Raw genomic sequence first — 22,558 nt, 5'->3', positions numbered from 1 at the left:
AACGGTTTTATGATGAAAATAAAAAGCTCACATTTCTCGGACGGTTTGATCGAAGACCTTCATGAAATCCATGGTGAATCTGCAAAATGAGGTGTTTGTGTTTGTAGATCTGATTTGAAATGAAGAAATGAGGTTAAAAGGTAAAGGAATGGTGATATAAGATTGAAGCAAATTCGATGGCTTAGGTTGTTCAGGCAGTAGCTCTGATGGGAAATAAATCCAACTAATGGGACATTATTGCATTCTTTTGAAATTGTTTAGCCATTTACTTGGATGGAGTAAAATAAAATGAGTTGGTGAAAGATTTAAGATGTATGCACTGACAGTGTCAATGATCTTTACACTCTTAGTCAATTAATTATTCACTATTAATTTATTATTTATTATTTGACTCTCAAACAAAAAAACTTTACACTGTTGTCGGTGCGCATGTTTTAAACTCTTTGGTGAATATATAAGTTAACTAGATTATATATCTATCTATACTAATCTATAAAGTTAAAATATGATTTGGAGATGAATACATAATTGAATATATATGATTTTTATGTTCCAATTTTATCATTATCATTATCATTAATATGTCTTATTTTTAATTTAATTCTCAATTCAATTCTATATATTTTCTTATCAAATTTAATTGAGTTAATCTTGTATTGAAAATATAATATGCATTAAACTCAAATTAAAATTCTACTTGTAGCAATCCTTGAGGTGTCGAGCTGAGTTGGAATTGAGAAATGGTAGTGCAGTTTTTCTCTTCATATTCTCACACCTGAACACAATTATTGCCACCACCACATCAATGTTATCACCATCTAATAAACACCAAACATTTGATATGTGTTGGAGCATAATGAGCATGATGACTTGCCAACCAAGCAACATGGGCATGGTGACTTGCCAACCAAGCAACATAGTAATGCATTACATGGTCCCAGCAAAAACACCCAAGGTTTATCTTATGATCAAACACGGGTCATTGGCCCAACTAGCACGGTCAGATTACTATGCACCACGACGCATCAGGTTCAAGACCTTGATCGAGACAGTACAGTCAGAATAGCTTAAGCCACGCCAAGCATTAGGTGCATGCCCCTCAGTCAGGTTACTCGAGTCAGGCGCATGTCCCTCGGTCAGGCTGCTCAGCGTGATGCATCAGGCCAGAATAAGTAGGGCACACCAAATCAGCTTGATCAGGCACATAAGATGCACCAATATTATATGGTCAGACTTGTGACCCTGGCACACCAAATGCCAAGCTTGGCGCATCAGAGGCATAGTTGGGCACATCAATATCATATGATCAAGCTCGTTACCCTGGCGCACCAAATACCAAGCTTGGCGCATCAGAGGCCTAGCTGGGTGCATCAACATCATTCAGTCAGGCTCGTGACCCTGGCCAACCTTGACGCACCAAATTGCTTCAGAAAACAGATGACATGTTCCACTTCTATTTGGTCCTTAATAGCTTTGGTTGACCTATAGTTGCATTTGACTTCACAAACACATATGGGTATCATTCTCAAGGACTCTAGCTCTTCCCAGAGTGTCTTCAATTTTGTGTGGTAAGTTGATATGCTCCTGTCTCCCTGCTTGATTGAGTGCAATTCTTGCAATACATATGAAATCATAAAATAATCCCCTTTTGAGAATCTCTCCTTTAAATCTGCCCATAACTCTTGTTCACTTTCAATGTATATAGTGTTTTGTGCAATCTCTGTTGAAAGAGATCTTGTGATCCATAATATGACAATAGTGTTACATCTATCTCACATATCATATTCTAGTGATGATTGTGGTGGAAGTGTGTTAGAGCCATTCAGTTTGTTCTTAGTCTTTAGTGTTCTCTTCATGGATCTCATCCCTGAGTGATAATTGGTTCCTTCTAGCGGTGGCGTGACCAATACAGCCCCTGGATTCTCTCCCGGATGGAGGAAATATGGGCTTTGTACCTCATTGGTGCTCAACATTGTTAGCATGCTTCTTTCTTGCTCCATTGCTGATCTTGGCTCCTTTTCTTCCTTTGCCATGATTTTTGGCTAGTCTTTCTTTGGGTGAGGTGCGTAAAGCTTATTTGCAACTTGGGTAAACAGAGCCTTCATAGAGAAAGCTCTGATACTATATTGTGAATTTGTGACTTAATATACCTCATGATTTTATTATACTTTGTGTTGTTTTGTTCATAAGCCATTGGCTTACTTATATACTAGAAGGTTCAACCCCTATAGTTGCTTGTAAAGGAAGCAACCTAACTAAAAGTGGTGAAAATCCCAACTAACAAACTTCCCTAACTAACTTACAATGAAGACCCATCTAGAATATACAAAGTGTTCCCATATAAAACACATGTGCCAATTAATAGCTCATATGTGTAAATTCTGACCGAGGATGCTTCATGGCCTAGGAAGGAATTTGGTGCGCCAAGGTTGGCCAGGGTCACGAGCCTGACCATATGATGTTGACAATGGACCAGTCAACATAACAACAACTCAAGAAAGGACCTCAGATAAAAATGAGAAGGATTAGGCACCAACCTCTGAGACATGAAACATAGGCTTCAATTTTAGGCCAGAACAATATGCTCAACTAGAACCACTCTTCAAAAGCATTGGATCAAGTAGTGGATCAAGCAGTAGACATAATGTGAATCAACTAAGTGTTATACCAAGCAGTGGCACTCAAAGAAAACTTACCTAAGAACATCAAGAACCCTCAAATATGAATGATCACTGAATACTTGACACAGGGGCCACTGACCATGTGTGTCCCTCCCTGTCAAAGTTTAATACCTTCAAACATATAAGGCATATCACTATAAATTTGCCTAATGGAACCACTATATTGACCAAAATATCAGGCACCATAACTTTTTCCGAACCACTAACCTTACACAATGTATTGTATGTGCCTGCTTTTAAATACAACTTCATCTCAATACATAAACTAATATCCTCATTGCACTGTAAACTGATGTTTGATGACTCAAATTGTTCTATCCAAGATATGACTACCTTGAGAATGGTTGGACATGCTGATGTTATAAATGGAATATACATGCTTAGAAGAGATTTTAGGAATAACTTGGATATATTACACAATGTAAATGCCTTAAATATTGTACTTTTTTTTACTTGTGGCATTTTAGGCTAGGTCATCCCTCAATAAACATACTGAACTCTATATGCAAAACCTTTAACTATGTAAACTCTGAATCAAAACTTGTATGTGATTACTGCCACTTGGGTAAACAAGTCAAGCTTTCTTTTCCAAATAATATGCATAGAAGTTTATGTGCCATTGATATAATCTATATGGATATTTAGGAACATATAGCAAATATTTCCATACATGACCATAAATACTTCCTTACTATAGTTGATGATCATACTAGGCATACTTGGTTATTCCTTATGAAATCTAAGGTAGAGGCTAGACATCTGATGCATGCTTTTGTCCAAATGACTTACACTCAGTTTGATAGATTAATTAAAATCATTAGGACATACAATGGTGTTGAGTTCAACACCCCTGGTTTTTTATGGAGAAAAGAATAGTTCACCAAACATCATGTGTAGAAACCCTTCATCAAAACTCTGTTGTTGAGAGAAAGCATATGCATATATTGAATGTGGCCAGAACCTTACTCTTTCAATCAAAACTTCCTAAGGCTTTCTGGTCCTATGCAGTTCAACATGCAGTCTATTTTATAAACAGACTTCCTACTCCAAACCTTCAACACAAGTCACCCTATGAACTTCTTAATGGAAAGCTACCCAACCTACAAAACGTGAGAGTCTTTGGCTCTCTATGCTTTGCCAGTACTCTAACACAACATAGGACTAAACTTGACCCCAGGGCTAGAAAGTGCATGTTTCTTGGTTTTAAGGACACTACTAAGGGATGCATTCTTTTTTACTTGAGGAATAGAGACATCTTTATTTCTAGACATGTCATCTTCCATGAACATATTTTTCCCTATAACACCAAACAAACCAAGGACTGGTCAACTACATCTATAGAGAATGATGATTTCAATTTTCTATACCAAAATCCAAATATCAATAAAACAATGAATCAAAAAGACAACAATTTGTCTCTAGAACCCAATAATATTGATCAAACCCTTGACACTCCTACTGATTCTGAGAACACTAGTAATATTATCAGAAGATCTATGTTAGATATTTATATAACGACAAGCGCACCGTATTGTCCAAGTAATAAAATTCGGCAAAATACCGGGATATCGTCCTCAAGGAGTAGAATGGATTTACACTAATTCCTACAAGAATGAATTGAGTAAATATTTACAAGAATTGGTTTGTGAAATTTTTTAATTGGTTTTGGAAAATCATAAATCGAACTAAAAAGATTTAAAATAAGTTGGGATCAAAATGCATCATTCTTTCACATTGACATCCATGGATTCAATTCCAAGTAACTTGTGAAGTTACTGATTCAGATGCGCATTTTCTTCAAATCATTCACATCAATTCCTTGAGTGTAAAATCCTTGGATAATCATTCAAATACAAATTCATTAGATATTTGACCGATTAACTAGCATTAAGTTCCATGTGAAAGCAATTCATGCATCATTGTCCATTCCTAGAGCAAGGATGTATGAAGGGAGATGATCCAGATCCGGTATCAAGTTTAACTTTCCAATTAAACTTGAACCCAAGAGCAAGAACTTAGTAGCAAAGTAAATTCAAGCATTAAGAACGAGATAAACTTCCCAAAATCAAATAACAATTACAATAGAATCGAATCCAGGAGTACAAAGGTTAGAAGATTACATTTCGAAACCCACAACGAGCACTATTCATTCATCCTCGCCATTACAATGCGCGAATCATGAGATTATACAAGGAAATATGAATGAGAATCATTCCCATGACGTATATCCTAATCTCCACCGTGTTTCTCTCAATTTTCTTCCAAGAATGCTTCAGAAAGTGCTTGATACCTCTCTCATGTTGTCCTGAACTGCCTACATCAAGTTCCAACTGCTAGTCTCTCGCTCAATCTAGGGATTCTCGCTTGAGCGAGAGAAAATGCCATTCACATGCTTGAACACCTCGCCTGGGCGAGGTGCCCTAATTATCGCTTGGGCGATAGTCCCTCGCTTGGGCAAGGGAAAGCAGTGATTTCTGATGATTTCTTCTGAACTGTGGCTTGGGCGACCATTCCCTTGCCCTTTTATTGTTCAGAAACTTCATTCTTCTCATTTTTCTCTCCTTTGTTCATCATTTCCTAACCTGCAAACAACACAACACAATTAAATTCCTAAACAATACAAGATTAACTAAGTTATCGGGATGTGTACACAATTACAACATAAATACGCACTAAGTGCCCCAAAAGTCATATACATTTCATTAATAATTTGACACTTAACAATCTCAAAGGAATAGGCATGCCGCTGCATACCTGCAAGACTTTCATTGTAATCTTCTCTCTTTTAGCCATACCAAAACTGACAAATCAACCAAGGTTTGTCACCCTTTATCCACTGTTCTATCTTATGACATTGTTTCTTCTAACCACTTGAAACACATCTTACCTGTCCACACCAACATAGAGCCTAAACATTATTTTCAGGCAGTAAAACACCAACACTAGATAGAGGCTATGAAGAATGAATTGAATGCCCTCGAGGTTAATAGAACTTGGAGCATATTTGACCTACCACCTCATAAAACACATATAAGATCTAAATGAGTTTATAAAATTAAGTATAGGTCTGATGGCACAATTGAGAGATATAAGGCAAGATTAGTTGCCAAATGATACAACCAAACAAAGGGCCTCGACTACTTTGACATTTTTGCCCCAGTTATTAAACTTACCACAGTAAGACTCTTGCTGGCTATAACAGCCTTACAACATTGGCTTGTACATCAACTAGATGTTAACAATGTCTTTTTACATGGTGACCTATTTGAGGAAGTTTATATGACAATTCCTCAAGGTGTCATGTGAACCACACCAAACAAGGTTTGTAAACTTCACAAGTCTCTCTATGACTTAAACAATCTGGAAGGCAATGGTTCACTAGGTTAACCAAATGCTTATTATCCCTTGGATACACACAACCTCACTATGACCATTCTTTATTCACTAAAGCCTTAGGTTCTATTTTGACTGTCATGCTTATATATGTTGATGATTTGGTTTTGGCTGGTAACAACCAAAAGGAAATTGATTTGGTTAAACTTTGCTTGGACACTCATTTTAAAATTAAAGATCTAGGCCCATTCAAGTACTTCCTAGGCCTAGAGATTGCTAGATCTACACTAGGCATCAGTATATGCCAAAGAAAATATGCCCTTGATATACTTGTAGATACTAGTTTCTTGACATCAAGACCAACACCTACACCTATTGTAAATACCACAAAATTGCATCAAGACACCTCAACTCCTCACTCTGATCCAGCAACATACAGAAGATTGGTAGGAAAACTCCTATATCTAACCAATACAAGACTTGATATCAATTATGTTGTGCAACAATTGAGCCAGTTCATGGTACAACCATCCATCACTCATCATCAAGCTTTAACTCGTGTCTTGAGATACATCAAAGGCAGCCTCAGACAAGGGCTCTTATACTCTTCAACATCACCTCTTCAACTCAAAGCTTTCAGCGATTCAAACTGGGCAACTTGCCTAGACTCACGAAAATCCATCACAGGATCATGTGTGTTCCTTGGCAACTCCCTAGTTTCTTGGAAATCCAAGAAACAAACAACAATATCTCATTCTTCCTCAGTAGCAGAATATAGAGCTTTGGCATCCACCTAATGTGAAATTAAATGGCTCGCATATTTGCTTACAAATTTCCAGGTACAATTCACTCAACATGCCCTCTTATATTGTGATAATGATTCAGCTAGATATATTGCTGCAAATTTTGTTTTCCATGAGAGAACTACACACATTGATATTGATTGCCATGTGGTTCGAGAACGACTCCAAAACAAGATCTTCCATCTTTTCCCCATCCAAACAACTCAGCAAACATCACACATACTCACAAAAGCTTTGGATCCTACACCTTTCCACCACTTACTATCCAAGCTGGGCACAATCAACATTTATGCTCCAGCTTGCGGGGGGCTATTGGAGCATAATGAGCATGGTGACTTGCCAACCAAGCAACATGAGCATGGTGACTTGCCAACCAAGCAACATGGTAATGCATCACATGGTCCCAACAAAAACACCCAAGATTTATCTCATGATCCAACACGAGTCATTGGCCCAACCATCACGGTCATAATACTATGCACCACGATGCATCAGGTTCAAGACCCTGACCGAGACAACGCGGTCAGAATAGCTCAAGTCACGCCAAGCATCAGGCGCATGCCCCTTAGTCAAGTTACTTGAGTCAGACACATGTCCGTCGGTCAGGCTGCTCAACATGATGCATTAGACATAAATAAGCAGGGCACACCAAATTAGCTTGATCAGGCGCATCAGACGCATCATCATTATATAGTTAGACTTTTGACCCTAGCACACCAAATGCCAAGCTTGGCGCATCAAAGGCATAGTTGGGCGCATCAACATCACACGGTTAGGCTTGTTACCCTAGCGCATCAAATACCAAGCTTGGCGCATCAGAGGCCTAGCTGGGCACATCAACATCATACGGTCAGACTCGTGACCCTGGCCAACCTTGGCACACCAAATTCCTTGCCAAGCCATGGAGCATCCTCAATCAGAATTTACACACATAGGCTATAAATTGGCATATGTGTTTTATATGGGCACACTTTGTATATTCTAGAAGGGTCTTCATTGTAAGTTAGTTAGGGAAATTTGTTAGTTTATTAGTTGGGGTTTTCACCACTTTTAGTTAGGTTGCTTCTTTTACAAGAAACTATAGGGGTTGAACCTTCTGGTATATAAGTAAGCCAATGGCTTATGAACTAAACAACACAAAATATAATAAAATCATGAGATATATTGAGTCATAAATTCGCAATAATATAACAAAAGTTTATTTTACTCATATCTTATCCGTTCATATTGTGTCTCTATTGCTTATTGTATCATGCCTACTAAACAAAGCATTGATGATTTAAATTCATTGAGAATAAGGGAAGAATTTAGTTTGACAAAAGAACTAATTAAATAAAATCTTATGGTATTTAAACAAAAGACAGTAAGAAAGCTAATGACAAGTCATAAATTAATCAAGTATCATTCCAAGAAATATTAGATGTACTCTTAACCTGTTTAAAAGTTAGTCAAATTTAATTGAATTAATTTGGGCTGAAAATATAATATGCATTAAACTCATTAAAACTCAACTTGTATCAATCTTTAAGGTGTCTAACTAAGTTAGAATTGAGATGTGGTAATGCAGTTTTTCTCCTCATACTGTCCATCTGAGTACCACTATTGCCACCATCACATCAATGTTATTGCTATCTGATAAACACAAACACTTGATGTGCCAAAGAGTTTATCTTACTCATATTTTAATCTCTCCTAGTGTATCCTTTTGCTTATTGTGTCATGCCCACCAAACAAAGCATTGATGATTACCAAACAAAACATAGCAGATTTAAATTCATTCAGAATAAAGGAAGAATTTAGTTTGGCAAAAGAACTAATTGAAGAAAATCTTATAGCATTAAGCAGAGGATCGTAAGAAAGTTTGTGACAAATCATAAATTAATAAAATATTATTCCGAGAAATATTAGATGTATCATTAAACTATTTGAAAGTTCGTCAAATTTAATTGAGTTAATCTTGAACTGAAAAGATAATATGCTTTAAACTCAAATTAAAATTTGACTCATATCAATTATTAAGGTGTCAAGTGAGTTAAAATTAAGATATGATAGTATGGTTTTTCTCCTCATACTCTCACAAATTAGCCACCACCATATCAATGTTATTGTTATCTAATAAAAACCAAACAATTGATATAAAAAGAATTTATTTTACTCATATTTTATTTGATCCTATTGTTTCCTTGTTGCTTATTGTATCACGCCCATCAAATAAAGCATTTATGATTTAAATTCATTTAGAATAAAGGAAGAATTTAGTTTGACAAAAGAACTAATTGAAGAAAATCTTATAGTATTTAAATAGAAGACCGTAAGAAAGTTTGTGACAAGTCATAAATTAATCAAGTATCATTTTGAGAAATCTTAGATGCATGGAGTCATGATGAATCTTTTTGTTTGTAGACAAAAAGAATATTAGAAAATGTCATAATATTCTATTCTATTTTTAAATTGCTTATGATTAATTCTATCGTTGTATATCATATGAGATTATAACATTATTATGGATAATTATATTAGAATTCTATCTATTTTGTACTTTGAAATACCTGGCTAGGAGCGGTGCCAAAAATACATTCTCTCTTCACGTCTTTGTTTTCAACAATATAGAAAAGCAAAGCATATTTTAGAGTTTCTGATAGCTATATATATATATTTATCTCCTTGAATATTGTTTGACATGTGTATTATTTTTATTTTTGTAATATATTTTAAATGAAAACTTCTAGGGAGAAGAGAAAGAAGACACATATCAAATAATGAGTAAATTTAAGAAGATAAGTTATCTCATAATATAAGAAGATATTTTATTCTATATATAATATATATTATGTATATATCATCATTATATATTTAATATATATAAATTTAAAGATTTAATATATGTAATCAAACTAATTCATAAATCTTATATTTGAACTTTATTTAAGTTAAGTTCAACTTATTTATCTCACAAATTTAATTTTTAGCTTACAATTAATCCAATCGATTCATAAACCATATTTGGGGAACTTAAATACTAAATCGAGTTTTGATGGAAATAGACAAACTAACCGCCATCTTTTGACTTCAAGCAAATAAGACAAGTTGATAGTGAGTTTGGAGTTAACGTGAGAAATGATGTACTTGATAGAAATTATAATATGTATTAATAGTATAATGATTTATATATAATCATTATATTATTTATCATTCATTTGAATTATTTTTTAGTAAATCAATCATAACTAAAAATGAATTATAAATAATACAATAATAATATAAAAATTCTTACATTATGAATATATATATATATATATATATATATATATATATTTCTCTAACCTATTATACAAATGAACTACTCTAGCACGGAATTAATCATGACCGATGGGAATTGTAAAACTATTCTGACATTTTTATTTTGTTGATTACCTTTTATGAACATTTCTAGTGAAACTATTAAATATATTTCTTCATGTAAATTGTACTATCGATCAGAGGTTCGAAGTCTTATAGTTGTTACTGTAGGATAGAATTGTAATTCAAGCTTGAATGGGTGGGCTTTTGTAAATGTGGTAGTTACAGAAGTTACTATAAATAGAAATGAATTTTTGAAATTCAGTTATTAGTTAATAACAAATTGCCATTTTTAGTAATTTTCCTATTCATCATCTTCTACCTCTGTTTTCTTCATTGTTTTTCACGATTTCTTCATTCTTCCTTTTCTCAATTCTTATTTCTCATTCCAACAGTGGTATCAGGAGCTAATAGATCACGAACCAGTGGGTGAACAATCGAAGAAGAAGGGAAGGACGGAGGATCCAAATCGAATAAGGAAGATGACAACCTCAAATGGGTTTGCAATGAATCTTCATGTGTTAGATGGGAAGAATTATGATCACTGGTCAATCCAGATGAAAGAAATTTTTGGTTTTCAGGAATGTCGTGAAGTTGTGCTAGAAGGGGTTCAACAACTTGGTGAAGATCCAACAGAGGCTCAGAAGTTGGAATTCAGGGAAGCAGTAAAGAAGGATTGCAAGGCAATCTTTCTAATACACCAATGTGTTGATAACTCCAATTTCGACAAGATCTCAGCAGCACAAACATCAAAGGAGGCTTGGGAGACCTTAGAAAGGTGTTATGGTGGTAGCACAAAGGTAAGGAAAGTCAAACTGCAGTTAATGAGAAGACAGTTTGAGCTGCTACAGATGGAGGAGGAGGAAAGAATATCAGATTACTTTGCAAGAATCAGAAGCCTCATCAATTTGATGAGAGGTTGTGGTGAGCAAATGAATGAACTAAGCATAGTTGATAAGATCCTTAGGACACTCTCTACCAAGTTTGACAATGTGGTAATAGCAATAGAGGAATCTAAGGATCTTGAGACCATCAAGATAGATGAGTTGCAGGGTTCATTAGAAGCACATGAGCAAAGACTCATGGAAAGACAGAATGGGAGGCTCACACAACAAGCTCTAAGTGCACAATTCAAGAAGAAGTGCATGAACAATTATGATGCAAAGAAGAAGGAAACTGATAGAGTACAAACTGAGAAAAGGGAAGGTACAGAATCCTCATCCTCCAAGCAACCTGATATCAGAAGCAGCAGGAAATGGAACAATCAGAACAGTTATCAAAACAATGCCAAGAAAAAGAAAGATAAGAGTAGAATTCAGTGCTTCAACTGCAAGAATTATGGGCATTATGCCTCTGAGTGTAAAACAAAACGAGTACACAAAGTGGAGGAGGCAAGACTTGCCAAGGATGAGAACTCAGATGAAGAGGTGTTGTTAATGGCACAAAATGAAATTGCAGAATTGATGCTGAGTGATGGTGTTAAAGCTCATATGGTCACCACCAAAGATGATGCAGATAGTTGGTATCTAGACACAGGGTGCTCAAATCATATGACAGGCCATATGGACTGGTTCATACAACCAGATGATTCAGTAAGAACAAGAGTCAAGTTTGCTGATGATAGTTTCATAACAGCAGAAGGAATAGGCAAAATAGTGATCAGAAGGAAGGATGGAGTTGAAGCTTATATCTCCAATGTGTTATATGTACCTAAGATGAAGAATAATCTAATAAGTCTTGGGCAACTGCTTGAGAAAGGGTATGATATATGCATGAAAGATAGAATGCTGAAGATCTACAATGAGGAAGGAAATCCAATCTTGAAAGCTCCATTGTCTCAAAACAGAACTTTCAAGATTGGAATTCAACTAGCAGATCACAAATGTTTGAAATCAATTGCAGATGAAACTTGGATTTGGCATCACAGGTTTGGGCACTTAAGCTTCAGAAGTATGCATCAACTGAGCAGGGACATGATGGTTCTTGGTATGCCTATCATCAAGAATGAAACTGAAACCTGCAGAGAATGTCTCATTGGTAAGCAAACAAGGAACAACTTCAAGTCCTTTATACCAACCAAATCCACTAAGCCTTTGGCACTGGTTTACACAGATGTATGTGGACCTATGGAGGAACAATCAATTGGAGGGAACTACTACTTTGTAACCTTCAAAGATGATTACACAAGGAAGATGTGGATTTATTTGATAAAGAGGAAAAGTGAGGTCTTTGCTAAATTCAAAAGTTTCAAATTGGTTGCTGAAAATCAGAGTGGAATGAAATTGTCATGTTTAAGGAGTGATGGAGGGGGAGAATATGTCTCTCATGAATTCAATCAATTTTGTGAGAAGGAAGGCATAATTCATGAAGTAGTTGCTCCATACACACCCCAACACAATGGAACAGCAGAGAGAGTAAATAGATCAATACTAAACATGACAAGAAGTCTGCTAAAAACCAAGGATCTTCCAAAACAATTTTGGGGGGAAGCTGTGGCAACTGCAACCTACCTGATCAATAGAAGTCCAACTAAGAGACTCAAAGGCATGACACCTGAGGAGATGTGGACAGGGATCAAGCCTAGTGTGGCACACCTCAGAATCTTTGGCTCAATATGCTACAAACATGTACCTGATGCAAGAAGAAAGAAACTTGATGATATGAGTGAAAAGTTGATCTTTCTAGGATACCATTCAACTGGAGCTTACAAGTTATTCAACCCTACTAATAACTCTTTGTCTTTCAGTAGAGATGTCATATTTGATGAGACACAAGTATGGGAGTGGAATGCAAAACCAGAAGCCTCAAACAGATCTGGTCAGATGAACATTGAAATTGCTAGTCCTAGACATGAACCAAATAAAGATGTGATAAACAATCAAGACACACTGGTTGAAAACTCAGATGCAAGACCTCAGAGACAAAGACAATTGCCACCTAGATTGAGAGATTTTGAAGTGTTCTCATATAACTCCATCACATCAGAAGGGGATTTGGTGCACATGGCTTTATTAGCATAGATGGAACCCATTACTTTTGATGAAGCAGTAAAGCAAAGGTGTTGGGTTGAGGCTATGCAATAAGAGATAAATTCTATTGAAAGAAACAAGACTTGGGAGCTAACAAATCTACCCAAAGGAAAGAAAGCGATCTATGTGAAATGGGTGTACAAAGTCAAGTTGAAGCATGATGGATCAATAGCCAAACATAAGGCTAGATTGGTAGCTAAAGGTTTCCTACAAAAACCTGGACTAGACTTTGGGGAAGTATTTGCACCAGTGGCCAGAATTGAAACAGTGAGGTTGGTCATAGCAATTGCTAGTCTGGAAAATTGGAGCTTGAGTCAAATGGATGTGAAGTCTGCCTTTCTAAATGGTCCATTAGACAAGGAAGTTTTTGTGAGCCAACCTACTGGTTTTGAAGTCTCGGGGCAGGAACAAAAGGTCTACAAATTACACAAGGCACTCTATGGGTTGAAACAAGCTCCTAGAGCATGGAACAAGAGAATAGACACATTTCTTGTTCAGCAAGGACTTACAAGGTGCACAAGTGAGCATGGAATTTATGTGAAGTGTACACCTGAACCAGCATCAGTAATCATATGCCTCTATGTGGATGACTTACTAATATCAGGCTGCAAAATAGATGAGATTGAGAGCATCAAGAACAGTTTAAAAGCAGAATTTGAAATGACTGATCTTGGCACACTTTCATATTTCTTGGGTATGGAATTCATAAGGGATAGCAGAGGGATACTAATGCATCAAAAGAAGTATACCTCTGATGTACTTAAGAGATTTAACATGTTTGATTCAAGTCCATCCTCCACACCAGTAGAAGCAGGAACAAGTCTAAACAGAGAAGGTTTGGAAGATGAATCAGTTGATCCTAGGCTCTATAAATAGATGATTGGTTCACTTAGATATATCTGCAACTCAAGACCAGACATCACTTATGGAGTTGGCTTGGTTAGTAGATATATGGAGAATCCTAAACATTCTCATCTGATTGCAGTAAAGAGGGTGCTTAGATATCTCAAAGGAACCATGGATTTTGGAGTACATTTTCCTGCAAGCATTGAAGGGAGTGTGAAAACAATTCATGGCTACACTGATGCAGATTGGTGTGGAGACAAGGATGATAGAAAGAGCACCACATGCTACTTGTTTAAGCTTGGTGATGCTTCTATCAGTTGGAGCTCTCAGAAGCAGAAGGTAGTTGCTCTATCATCATGCGAAGCTGAATACATTGCTGCTTGCTTAGGGGGTTGCCAAGGTTTGTGGTTAAACTCTCTGCTGAAGGAATTGGGGATTCATGCTAATGACTCAATGTTGCTTCTGATTGATAATCAATCTGCAATTAATCTGGCAAGAAATCCGGTGTCTCATGGTCGCAACAAACACATTGAAACAAAGTATCACTTCTTAAGATATCATGTGGAGAAGGGAAATTTGAAGGTTGAATTCTGTACCTCACAGAATCAACAAGCAGATATTTTGACAAAATCACTAAGGAAGGAAACGTTTGAATCGCAGAGAAGAAGGCTTGGAGTAATTAGCATAACCAGCTTGAATTAAGGGAGGATGTAGGATAGAATTGTAATTCAAGCTTGAATGGGTGGGCTTTTGTAAATGTGGTAGTTACAGAAGTTACTAGAAATAGAAATGAATTTTTGAAATTCAGTTATCAGTTAATAACAGATTGCCATTTTTAGTAACTTTCCTATTCATCATCTTCTACCTCTGTTTTCTTCACTGTTTTTCACGATTTCTTCATTCTTCCTTTTCTCAATTCTTATTTCTCATTCCAACAGTTACTTTGAAGACATTACTTAACCACAAAACTCGAATTAAAGATTAATCTTACAACTATACTGTTGATCCTAAATTTACTATGCATAATTATCACAATAATATTACATGCTTTAATAGTCTGATTGGGAAAAAATACAATCCATACAATTACTCAATAATATTAGTTCATCGTTAACATTCTCCATTCACCAAAGACAATGACTAACTTGCAAACTATAAGTTAGTTCACATTCATGTGAATTACATTATTAGTCATTAGATTGAATAATCATTAATCTCATCTGTTAAATTTGTGACCGGCTGTCAAAGTTTTCTAGAAGTTGTGATCTCACTCTACAACTTCTGTGAGGAATATGGATAAAATATAAAAGTTGGTTTGAAAATATTCAACTTCTAAGTAATGATTTTAAATACTTTGATAAGTTGGATTGTCAAACACTGACATCACCCTAAGAAGTCGTGAAAGAGCTACACAACTTCTATATGATAAATTTTTTTACACTTAGGAGGAAGTCGTGAAAACGTACACGACTTCTACACAATAAAAATATCACACACAAAAATTGTTAAAGAGTATCACGACTTTTATATAGAAGTCATACATTGACATAATGACTTCTACACAATAAAAAATCACACCCAAAAGTTGTGAAAGAGCTATACAACTTTTGGGTAAAACACTACTAATCCTTGAAGTTGTTAAAGAATATTATGACTTTAGTATATTGGCATAATAATTTCTAAAAAATACTGAAGCCGGTTCCTACATTTTTTAAGCCAACGGCTCATGATCAATTTGTATATATACAAACTACTAGTAGTTGGCAAATTAGCAGTTGCCTTCACCAAAATTAGTATGCCCATAAGGCCATAACCCTTCCTCATTCATAGTAATGGTTTAAATATTTCGGAGTGCACATGTACTGGCGATTATTCTCACAATAAATACGCCAAATTTCAGAGTCGAACATTTACTATGACTCCTTAAAATGCATCACAAGGGGGGCAAGGAAAGAGAAAGAGATAAAGATAGAGAATCTTTTATGGTTATTGAATGAGATGGACACAATATTCAGTTATGAAGTTTGAATTGGCCACACCACCATGCAACTTTCGTGAACACAAAAACTGGCAAAGATGCTTACGTCATCATCATATATTCCATGAATCCACCCTTGGAGCCACATCTTCTTTCATAGACCTCTTATTTTTCATTAGTGAAAAAAGTAAAATATAAATTAAATACATAAAAGAACTTTAACTATTATGAAAACAAAATTTTCCTGTGATGATGCATAAGGCTCAGTCAATTAGCTTGGTTCTGGTCTGGTACTTCGGTGCAATTCCCTCGGTCATGGCCTGATACTCTAGCACATCTTCCTCGGTCAGGGGAACAGTCTTGTCCAATAAGTTATTAACATAATTCGGGACCTCACACCTGAATATGTGTCATTCAATCCTTTTAAGAACTTGATTAACTTGTCTTCTATTCTAAATTCCCTACTTTCACAAGTACAATTAGGAAGAGGTATGAAGATTTCCAATTCATCCCAAAGTATCTTCATTTCTGTGAAGTATTTGGATATACTAAGACTTCCTTGTTTCGAATTGGCTATGGTTTCTTGAAGTTCTACAATCCTAAAAAGATTTCCTTGTGAAAATCTTTCCCCAAGCTCTTCCTATGCTTCATTGGCTTTCTCAATCCACAAAATGCCTTGAGCAATGGAGGGTGAGACTGATCTTGTAATCCAGGATATAACCATGTTTTTTGCTCTTTCCCAGGCTTTATAGGTTGGATCTTCCCTGTATGGCATTTGAATATTGCCATCGACAAAACCAAGTTTATGCTTGGTGATGAGTCTGACCTTCATAGACCTGCTCCATTGGTGGTAATTGACACCATCAAGAAGAGGAGAAACCAGTGCAATTCCTGGATTCTCTAATGGATGAACATAGTAGGGATCTTGTGAAAAATCTCCTTGTGGTATTATGGAAGAAGTGACTGAAGACATCTTGAATGTAGCAGAGCTCTTTTAAAGAAAAGAGCTCTGATACCACCAAAGAACTTCAACTATTATGAAAACAAAATGAAGTGAATAACACTTCTATGAAAGAATAGGGAAGAAGGAGAATGCGAAGAAGATGAATGAAATTTATGTATATTATTGATTGATTGATCAAACACCAACTAGCATTATTTATATGAGAAGACTAACTGAAATAACAACCTAACAAACTAAATAAAACCTACTTCTATTTACACATGTGATTGAATAGAGAAAACGTGACAATAATTGGATGACTTGTGATCCAAGAAATGTAGACTGTCATCGCCCAAGTTGGTTTGATCATGTGGTGCAATTGTGCCTTTTATGTTTCTAATTATATGGGCATTGGATGGCCATTTGGTGTGTGGTCTTTGATGAGACTCTGGTGGAGCAACTTCTAGATTTCTGGTGCATAAGGCTTCGCTTGATTTTCCTGCATTGGTGCATAAGGCTCGGTGAGTTTGCTTGGTTCTGATCTAGTACTTTGGTGCAATTCTCTCGGTCATGGCCTGATACTCTAGCACATCTTCCTCGGTCACGGGAATAGTCTCATCCAATGATGCCATATGTGATGGTGGATCATGTCTTCTATCTAATAATACATATTAATTTTACATTTCTTCACGAATGAGAATGATATATGAAGTGGTATACATCTTGGAACAGAAGATATGCTCTCCATATACCGGATAAGATTATGACACATAAAATCTTCAATAAAATAAATTTTAATATTAATAAAATCATTTTCTCATTGTATTCTAGTATGGAAGAGGATGTGAACTTGTATTCCATATATATACAATCTTATCCCAATACAAAAAGCAAAAGTAACCGATCATCCTCCCATGGATCCCACAACAACATTGTCACCACGCATAAACCTAAACAAAGACACAAGAGCATCTTATCCATAATCTATCTTAACTCAATCTTTGACCCTACACTATGCAGTTCCTATCTATGGAAATAGCACAAGTACCAATTTATACTAAAACAAACAAGAAAAATGTCAGAAAGACAACAAAAAATATGCTTTTGCGTTTGCATATTCCCCTCTGGTTACATATACTAGACAACATTAATTTTGGTTAAATAATTATGGCTTAATGTCAACAAAGCTAAAATCAACCCATTCAGGATATCCACTTAGAGAAAATTCACTCTCATTACAATCAAGACCATTGATAAGATCACAAGGAAATTCAAACCCAAAATCTATCAACATTTCTGTAGATTCATGATCACTAGAATGTTCTGGCAGCAATACACACTTGTTGTCCAATGCAATTGAAGATGAACCTGAAATGCTTGAACCTTCTTGAGACAATGACATCAAGGGGTTATTATTATTATTCCTTGAACTTGAGCCAACTTCTGGATTAAATAGCTGATTAATTAGGCCAAAACTCATGTTTTTTCCACTAATGTTGAATTCAGAACAAGCATCAGTGCTTAAGTTTGGTATAGAATTTTGTTTCTGTGAAGCATGGAAGTCTGAATTTTGAGTTAATAATGGAGTTGAAGTAAGAGTGTTATTATCAGTCAATGTTTTGATGCAGACTTTTCCTGCCATAAGCTTCTTCTTTAGTTTTGTGTTCCAGTAGTTTTTCACATCATTGTCTGTTCTCCCATTAAGTTTAGAGGCTATAGCAGACCATCTGAACAGGACCACAAATTTCATGAGAATATCATAGGTCAAAGTTTTAATATAGTAGTTGTATATAAGCATAATACTTAGCAATTATCTACAATTAATAAAAAGTAAAAAAAACAAAGCATATAATTACGCAAGCGGAAAGACTATTTTCAGGATTTGAATTTGTGACTTCTTGTACATTTAGAGACAACCTTATCGGTATGCCGAGAGTTACCCTCTTAAAATGTTATATAGTATTATAACAACAACAATCAAGCTTTTATCTCACTAGCTATAGCCGGCTAGATAGATCGAACCATGGTAAAAAGTTATGTAGTATTAAATGTAAATAATTTGGAAGTGCTTGCCTGCTTCCCATTTGACTATAGAGGGTGCAAATGATGTTGTCCTCCTCTTCAGTAAAACCGCCATGTTTGATGTCTGGCCTAAGATAATTGAGCCACCTTAGACGGCAACTCTTGCCACATCGTCTAAGGTCTGCACACAATATATATATACCATGATGGGATATTTTTGTTAAAACAAAGGAGAAAGAAAAATCAAACAAAATAGTCAATGATTTCAAGTTAGCTAAACATACAATTTCTTTTTATGAAATAAAATGGCAAAGCTTCATAGAATCATATTGCCCTTGTATATAGAAAAAAAAGAAAATAATTTATGCACCAACAACTTTTTTTTATATGGTTAGTATATTATCTATCATTCATGTGTTACACTTGAATGGTTTATTGGTTACCCTAACTCAGGAATGAAGATCATAAAAAAGGTACACAATAAAGATCTTAGAATAATAAATATATGGTAACAGGAAGAGAGAAAAACCAGCTTTTCTTGGCAATGCAATCCAATTTCCACCAGTGCCATGAGTCTCTATATAACTCCTAAGTGTTGCATCTTCTTCTGGAGACCATGGCCCTCTCTTAACATTTTCTTTGTCACAACAAGGAGCTCTTCCCATGGCTACTCTTACAAAAAGGGACTCCAACTGAAAAGTGGACAGTGACATTCAAGAGTCGGGTGAAGGTGTTATAAAGTTGGTGGCATCTAAAGTTGAAGGACCTAGTCAACTATGAGACAAAACAATGTGTTTGCTTGTAATAATCCTTAACTAATCAACCCCTGTATTATAAATTTTGCTTGGTTATTATTTATGGACAAATTGAATTTTTAATTGATTGAAAACTGAAAATAATTTGTATGTTGCACTAAATGATTGATATCTGAATAGTAAAGTTGCCTTTGTTAGTCTAGTTGCAGCCTGTAATGGGTAATGGGTGATGAACTAATGATTGTTGTGATTAGTTATTAAATATCCTTGTAAGCTAATATTATATTTTTTGGTATATAATGAGTATCCTTATCTCTTTTTGGGGTGTATGATTTTCCTTCAAGAAGTATTGTTTTTGGTAATCAAATCTTTGACCTTTGACCTAGTACGATACATGAGAATCCAATAAGACTTTATACTAATAGTTCAACAAGCTCATATGACTATGAGACGATGGTTTCAGATTACATTTAGACGACGATTTCAAACATCAATGAGGTGATTGTGACAACCATTAAGACGACTTGGAGGGAGAGAAATGATGCTTGGAGGGATGGAGATGATGATACATTGAAAGAGTTTATGACCTTAGATTTTTCAGTATTTCTAAAAGGGTTTCTGACCTCCTACTTTTGACCTTTCATCTATCTTTTTCTTTTTTAACCTAATTAAACCACTCGGTTTAACCACTTGAGTTATTATCGATTAACCCGATTCGACTTGGTTGGAAATAGTTTAAAGCACACATCAATAGTGTCTGAGTTTCTAGGCAAAACGAAGAAACCTTTATTATTGGGTCGCGATTGGACTCATCGAACCATCCTGCCTTAACATCATTTAGTTTTACTTCTCATGCTAGTAATCATACCTGACGCTAAAAGAATTGACACAGACAAATGACTTCTTGTCTATGAGTAAGGAACTAAGCTTTCCCTCATAACAAGTGTCACTACCAAGAGTCGAAACATTGATTTTTTGGTCTATTTGGGTCCAGTGGAACCTTACACCATATACCATCGTCTTCTTGGTACGATGTTTATGGTTTGACAAAGAAGATAAGTGAGAATAAGACATGAGATTGAGAAATAAGGAGTATTGTAAAACATGATTCATATCGGCCAGTTCAACTAGAAAACCGGTCACGATACTGGTATGATACAACAATTATACTAGTTATATCAATCGATTCTCAATTGAATCGTACTAGTCATGCCGACCAGTTCTCATTTAAAATTTTTTTTTTTTATTGAAAATGACTTAACTTTTACCAAAATATTGGTATGGAGGATCAAACATACAACCAATGTTATTAATACCGTCCCGGTCATCAAATCGATTAGGGTACTGATACAATGATATAGCGGTTCAACTGGTGATTCACTAATTAAACCGCATATCGACAACATTAAATATACATATATAATATATTAACATTGAAAAAACAATAAAAAATAATTTTTTTTTTATTTTCATTAAAAATTAATTTTAAATAAAAACAGGTCGGTATGACCGGTACGGTTCAATTGAAAACCGACTGTTATGACCGTTTTAGCCAGTTTTGACTGATATGATTGTATGACCGATATAATTATCGTACCGTATTGGTATTGAGACTGGTTCATTGGTTTATTGGTTGAGCCGACCAAAACGAACCGATTTTTATAACACTTCATACCACTACTATATTTGTTTATAATTTTAAAACATCATCTACCACCAAATGACACATTTTATTTTAAAAAATGGTATAAATAAAAGTAATTATTGTATTTTTTATTTATTAATTTTCAATATTAATATTAATATAATATATATGTATATCTAAATTTACCTTAATTAGTGAACTATCGATACAAAATTTAATTAATTACGGATTAAACTATTATACCACCTTACTAATATTATGACACATCAGTAATAAATTGGTTTGAGTTTGAGGGAATATGAGATTGAAGGCCTTTGAAGATTTGAAGAGTAGGAATTGGGTGATCATCTCTATTAATGGAGAATCAAGTACTTGAAAAAATAAAAACAAAAACAAAAATGCAACTTTTAATAATGTATTTATCACTTTGATTACAATGAAATTTCACTTTTATCATTAAAAAGCGGGAAAAATCACAAAACCCCCTTAAACTTTATGTGTTTTGCAAGTAGACACTATCTATGAAGCACAGATTCGTCAAATACCCTCACGTGTCGGTGTCCGACACGTATCCGCCACGGATACGCTCAGATTCGCGAAGGATACGTGTCCATAGAGTATCCAAAATTTAAAAAAATAAATAAATATTAAGACACGTATCCGATTCGTTTTCAATAAAATATAGGATATATGGATTCGTTTTCAGTAAAGTATAGGATATATAGATTCGTTTCCAATAAAACAGAATAAGATAGATTCTTTTCCAATAAAACAGGATAAGATAAATTCGTTTTCAATAAAATAGGATAAGATAGATCCGTTTTCATTAAAATATGATAAGATATATTTATTATGGAGGGCAATGATTTTATGATAGATTCGTTTTCATTAAAATAGGATAAAATAGATTTGTTATGGACAACAACGATTTTAAATTTCCATTATATTTTTTACTTTGGATATTTTGATTTACACTTGTAATTTTTTTATATTTTATGTGTTTTTATTATATTATACATGTATCTCTGAACGTATTGTATCCTATATTTTGGAAAAAATACGCGTCGACGTATCGGATACGTATCGTACCCGACACACGTATCAGTATCTGTACTTCATAGGACACTATAAACTATTTTTTCTCCCTAATTACTTTTTAAACTTTAATTATTCCCTATCTACCT

At 35.0% G+C, this 22,558-nt stretch overlaps 2 protein-coding genes across 2 annotated transcripts; one reads left to right on the top strand and one right to left on the bottom strand.

Moving 5' to 3' along the window:
• On the top strand, nt 6,155-6,811 carry LOC109342297 (uncharacterized mitochondrial protein AtMg00810-like). Its single transcript, XM_019580308.1, has one exon. It carries the CDS (start codon nt 6,155-6,157, stop codon nt 6,809-6,811), a length of 657 nt encoding a protein of 218 aa, XP_019435853.1.
• Nucleotides 17,875-19,735, bottom strand: LOC109342545 (transcription factor RAX2-like). Its single transcript, XM_019580516.1, has 3 exons — nt 19,504-19,735; nt 19,026-19,155; nt 17,875-18,679 (listed from the first exon to the last, which is right to left on the bottom strand). The coding sequence occupies exons 1-3, from the start codon at nt 19,685-19,687 to the stop codon at nt 18,118-18,120; spliced, it is 876 nt and encodes a 291-aa protein (XP_019436061.1). The 5' UTR covers nt 19,688-19,735; the 3' UTR covers nt 17,875-18,117.

The sequence above is a fragment of the Lupinus angustifolius genome, chromosome LG03 (assembly GCF_001865875.1).
Source record: "Lupinus angustifolius cultivar Tanjil chromosome LG03, LupAngTanjil_v1.0, whole genome shotgun sequence".
Lineage (NCBI taxonomy): Eukaryota > Viridiplantae > Streptophyta > Magnoliopsida > Fabales > Fabaceae > Lupinus > Lupinus angustifolius.
The sequence above is the reverse complement of the archived record's forward strand: the minus strand, read 5'-3'. Positions and strand labels throughout refer to the sequence as shown.

Coding starts and splice junctions, on each gene's coding strand:
- LOC109342297 (XM_019580308.1), top strand. CDS start 6,155: ATGCTTATATATGTTGATGATTTGGTTTTGGCTGGTAACAACCAAAAG.
- LOC109342545 (XM_019580516.1), bottom strand. CDS start 19,687: ATGTCACTGTCCACTTTTCAGTTGGAGTCCCTTTTTGTAAGAGTAGCC. Junction 19,156..19,503: donor TGCATTGCCAAGAAAAGCTG/GTTTTTCTCTCT, acceptor TATTGTGTGCAG/ACCTTAGACGATGTGGCAAG. Junction 18,680..19,025: donor TATAGTCAAATGGGAAGCAG/GCAAGCACTTCC, acceptor GGTCCTGTTCAG/ATGGTCTGCTATAGCCTCTA.